This window comes from Sminthopsis crassicaudata, chromosome 3 (genome assembly GCF_048593235.1).
Source record: "Sminthopsis crassicaudata isolate SCR6 chromosome 3, ASM4859323v1, whole genome shotgun sequence".
NCBI classification, from domain to species: Eukaryota; Metazoa; Chordata; class Mammalia; order Dasyuromorphia; family Dasyuridae; genus Sminthopsis; species Sminthopsis crassicaudata.
Genome location: NC_133619.1, coordinates 603,673,457 through 603,678,608, shown reverse-complemented (window position 1 = coordinate 603,678,608; position 5,152 = coordinate 603,673,457). Strand labels below are relative to the sequence as shown.

Here is a 5,152-nt window from a genome sequence, read left to right as displayed (position 1 = left end):
GTTTCAGTCTCTAGTGGGATGAAAATAACTGTCTGACTCATAGACGGCGCTTGTCACTCACTCATTCCGGGGAGAGAGACATGATTTGTTTATGTTCAAAGAAGATGGCATACTGAACAGAAAACTACATCCTATTCTGCCTGTGGCCACCAAGTAATTATTCCTATACATTATTCCTATTCCTCTAGTTCCTCATGGAAATTCTATTCCCTCATTAATCCTTCACCCTACACATTGTCTGTCATCCCCTGACACTGAATCCCTACCTTTATGGCTGACCTTCTGATCATCCCATTAGACCCTTAAACCCTAAGTGAGTCCCCTTCCTGTATACTGAGTACTTACCATTCTTGGGGAGCCTCTGTCTTTCTCTCTGAACCTCCGTCTCTTCATTGAGTCTCTAGGTCCTCACTGAGTTTTCATTCACAGATGGATCATTCGTCCCCCTTCCTTAATTCCTATGTCTCCATCTCATCCCAGAGACCTTGAAGTCAGTTTTCAGAGATCTTTGGATGGTCATTGATCTGGAGAAGGAAGACTCAGGGAGGCCATGATGGGAATCATTCTGACAATGGTTAGAAGCTGCAAATTAGATGTTAGGTTTGGTGTCAGGACAAAATTCTCAATTAATGGAGCTGCCCACAAGTAAAATAAGCTATCTTGGGAGGTGATGGGTTCCTCCCCATGGGAGGCCTTCAGGAAGAGGATAGAAGACCACTTGCCGGGAATTCTATAGAGAAAGTTCTTCCAGGGCCTGTCATATCTGAGATGAGATCACTTTTCTGAAATAGTTTGGATAAGATGGAAGCTTAAGGACCTTCCACCTCCCAGATTCTGTGATTCCATTCAGAAATTATTACAAGCAGAAACACTAAACATGAGGTGATGTATGGTCATCACAAGACCTTGCTAACCGTGTGTAAGCTTACTCTTAAACTTACTTTTCACAGTCTCCATGATCAGGGGGTGAATCTCCTTAGCAGTGGCTTTGTGTCTCCGCAGGCCCCACCTGGTTAGGTTAGGTATCCTTGGAATCAGGTAATGCTTTTATTTTTTGTGGCATTCTCAGAACCATGATGGAAATTTGCATGCAATAAATAAACATGTAAATACATGGCTTTTGATTAGTTTTGCTAGCTGATAAATCTCGCATGTGCGTATCTCTTCCCGGTCCACAGACTCAGATCTGGGCTCTTGGAGGAAGGTATCGTGAAGTGAGGGATCTGAAGCCTCTGATATGTACTGACTGTAATACCCTGGCAAGTCATCGAACCTCTCAGGATTCTGAGTAATTCTAAACTCATCATTTGCAGACCTATATTGAGAGAGGGAATTGCTTTATACAAAAGGTCCTTACAGATCTAGTCCCTACATAGCATCCCTCTAAATCCTACTTCTGACTACCCTAGAATCATCCAATCGCCAGGATTCCTAGAGAAATTGATCTGCTTAAGGTATTGTCATTGTCCGGCATCCGGCTCGTCCTCTCAGAGGAAGCCTCCGCTCGACAGCGCCAAAAGGAGTGGGTGACTGATAGGTGAGGCTCTCCCCAAGGGGCTGAGTCACGTGCCATCTTCCCTCCGTGCCGCTTCTGTTGCCGGGGGCTGAGGGTTTGTTGCAGACAGTGACCTGCCTGGAGGGGGAGGCTCCAGACTTGGCTGGGAGGGGGTGGGAGTTTGCCAAGAGTAGGAGGTCCCTGACCCAGCCCAGGGACACGACGGCCACTGGACCGGCTCCGGACAGCACCGGGGGCGGATCGTTCCTCTCCCATTAACCTTTTCCCAAACGGGACCAGGTTACTCAAGCACGAGAAGGGAGGGGCCCGCCTGCACAGCCTTATCAGATGTGACGTCACAGGCCCTGGAAGAACTTTCCCTGAGTTCAGAACGTAGAATGTCAGAGCTGGAAATGCTGACTGATCCCGTAATATTAGGCCCGACTGGGCCTGGAATGTCGGGACCGGGAGGAGTTTTAATGTCGGGACACAGGACTCTAGGACATAAAATGCCAGAGACAGGAAGGGGCCTTAGCTACTGGATCCGTAACAGTCCCACGAAGAGGCCTAGATTTCGTGGGAGAACGGCAGGGAAGGGAAAAGTTGAGGGGGAGCGGGCTGGGCCGCGCACCCGGAGCCGAGGAGAAGATGCGACTGGGACCCGCGGCAGCAGGACCGGGTCTAGGAGGGGGGTGAGCAGGGCGGGGCCTAGGGGAGGCGGCGCTCCGCGGCCCTGCGGCCTCTCTTATTGGCTCTGCTGCCCGCCGCCCCGCCCCGTCCCCGGCCGCTATAAGAGGCCCTTGGCGAGCGTTCCTCGGAGGAGGGTCCGCCGGGGCGCAGTCGCTTTCCCTGGTCCCCGATCCGCTTCCTCGGAGGAGTCTCCGCAGCCGCTTTCTCCGGAGGGAGCCAGCTGGGGGGCGGCGGGATGCCGGGGTGCCGCATCAGCGCCTGCGGCGCAGCGCCCCGCCCGGGAGAGCCGCCGCCCCCTCCCCCTCCCCTCCCTCTCCCCCCGCCCTCCTCTCCCGCTCCTTCGGACCCCGCGGAGGAGCCGGGCTCCCCGCCTCCGTCACCACCCCCCCAGCCCCCTCCGCAGCCGCAGCCCGCAGCCCCCGGGACCGCGGCGGCGGAGAAGGGCGCGGGACGCGGCTTGGAGCTGCAGCGCTGGCGGCCCGGCGGGCACGGCGCGGCGGGCGCGGCGGCGGCGGCGGGCGGCCGGGCGCTGGAGCTGGCTGAAGCCCGGCGGCGGCTGCTGGAGGTGGAAGGCCGGCGGCGGGTGGTGTCGGAGCTGGAGAGCCGGGTGCAGCATCTCCACCGCGTGTTCCTGGCCGCCGAGCTGCGTCTGGCGCACCGCGCCGAGAGCCTGAGCCGCCTGGGCGGCGGCGTCTCCCAGGCCGAGCTCTACCTGGCTGCCCACGGGCAGAGGGCCAAGAAGGGGCTGCGGCGCGGCAAGCGGCCCCGCCCGCCCGCCCTACTCGCCTCGGCCTTGGGCCTGGGCGGCTGCGTGCCCTGGGCCGCCGGCCGCCTGCGGAGGGCCGGGCCCGCCGCCGCTTCCCCCGAGCCCGACTCCCCTTTCCGCCGGAGCCCACCCCGGGGCCCGGCATCCCCCCAGCACTGAGGCCGTGGAGGAGGAGGAGCCGCCGCCGCGGACGGACGGACGCCAGCTGGAGCCTTTGGAGAGACGCGGCGGCCGGGCGGACGTTGCGGGGGTCCCGAGCGGGACGAGCTTCTCCGGGCGGGGCTTGTGGTGGGCCCCTCTCTTTCCCCCCTTCGGCGGGAGGCAACTCTTAGAACCGCAATAAAGCTGTGGGCTCTGAGCCTGTTCCCCTCCCTCCCCCCGAGGCTTCCTCTCCAGGACTGGACTGCAGAAGAATGGGGTTGGTGAGCGACGGGGCCCCATTTTGCAGATGGGCAAAATGAGGTGGGTGTGGTCCCAGAGTTGCAGAAGTGTAGGTTGGGCAGCCCAGCTTGGTATTTGGGGGTCCCAGCTTCAGTACCTCGTCCTCTCTGTGTCCCACCCCAAGGAGATATCAGGGCAGTCCTTACACCCTTCATTTATTCTGCGTCCATATGCGCTTCCTGAGAGTCCCCAGAAGTAGGAATGTATATCGCACCACTCACATCCTCAGGAGGGCAAAGGAGCTCTCAGGCTCCCCAGGATGGAGAGTCGGGCTGTGGTTAGGGGAAGGAGAGGGGCTGAGAGGAGCTGACAAGATCAGAGCCCACCCAGCCCATTGGAGGCTTGGCTCTGCCCTTTGCTAGATGAGTGACCTTGAGTCAGTCACTGCCCTGGTCTGAGATTACCACTACCTACCTCAGGGGCACGTTAACGAAGAAAGCACTTTTAGAGAGGCCGGAGAGAAGGGAAAGGTTTATGCCGAGTGAAGAAATAGGCCCGGGGTGGGGGGTGGGGAGGCTTTTCCAAGGTCATTCCAGCCTGGTAGAATTGGGGACTAAAACGCAGGTGTCCCCATGTCTTAGTTAAGGACTCTCCCTCCTTTCCCTCCTCTACTTTCTCCTGTTGTTACTGTCTTTCCTTCCTCTTTCCCAAGTGCCCAGGCCTGAGCAGGCCCTGGGTGCCGATTGAAAGCTGCCTGGGGCTGCGACTATGCGGCTGGCTTGCACCTGAGCCAGGTCTTGGGGCCTTTTGTCAATTCTCCTGGGTCCCCTTGCTCTGAGCTCTGCTGCCTGGTAACTTCCAGCATAGCACAGAGCTGGCATCCTGAGCAGGAGAAGCTGAGCCAGGCCCCCTGGGAGTACTGACTCTGAAACAGCTTGGAGAGCTCCCTGACCTAGGTGGGGGCCCTGAACCTTCTGTCCTCCAGCTATCATCTTGGGTATACTGAGCTGATGTGGCATGGGAGGCAAAGAGGGGGGAGGGGAAGAGACTGAATATCATGGACAAGACCCTTTCTGGGCTAACTCTTGCCCCTTCCACCTGGAGGGTGTGCAGCAGCACACAGGATGAACGCTAACTGAAGACAGGAGCATCGGGACACCTGGCTTCAAATCTCGGCTCTCTGTTTGGTGCTAGCTGTGCGACCTCTCCAAATGGTTCAGCCTCTCTGAGCCTGTTTTCCTCACCTGCTAAATGCTTCCAGTTCTAACCTGCTATGTTCTGAGGTCCTTTGCTGCTCTGAAATAATTCTATAAAATCACTTCTGTCTGAGTTTCAGTGTGTTCTGCAAAATGAGGGACTTGGATTGGATAATCTGTGAGCTCTGTGCCACTGCTGACATTATGATATTCTAATCCCCCTGTAGGGAAGAGGAGTGGGAGGGAGAGGCCATTATCTCCCTCCTAGATTTTCTCTTAATGGTATAAAGTGGTTTGCCTAGGATCTGATCCTCCCTTTCTCCAGGATTTATTTGTTAATCAGCTTTGGCTGGATTAGAGAGAGAACTTTGTGCCCCAGGATTATGGAGCAGAGCTCATCTGAGAAAAAAATCAGAATGTGCATTCATATCTATTCAGTGGAGACTGAAATGCTGTTCTCATCCCCTACTCTGACATTAGCTTTTAGGTTAACTCTGCCATGATATCCTGACACTGCCATTTGTAGCTCCTGCCTCACCTTGAAAGATTACATAATATCTCACGTTTTCTGGGATCTGCAAAATGTCTTCCATGGAACGACCTCGTGAGAGATGTCATGTAAGA

The 5,152-nt window shown here is 56.3% G+C and overlaps 1 protein-coding gene across 1 annotated transcript; it reads left to right on the top strand.

The window, feature by feature from the left end:
* Positions 1 to 2,227: 2,227 nt before the first annotated feature.
* TRNP1 (TMF1 regulated nuclear protein 1) lies at positions 2,228 to 4,647 on the top strand. Its single transcript, XM_074305687.1, has one exon. The coding sequence runs from the start codon at positions 2,421 to 2,423 to the stop codon at positions 3,108 to 3,110; it is 690 nt and encodes a 229-aa protein (XP_074161788.1). The 5' UTR covers positions 2,228 to 2,420; the 3' UTR covers positions 3,111 to 4,647.
* Positions 4,648 to 5,152: the final 505 nt, after the last annotated feature.

Bases quoted from the DNA above. Each gene is read 5' to 3' on its own strand.
- TRNP1 (XM_074305687.1), top strand. From the start codon at position 2,421: ATGCCGGGGTGCCGCATCAGCGCCTGCGGCGCAGCGCCCCGCCCGGGA.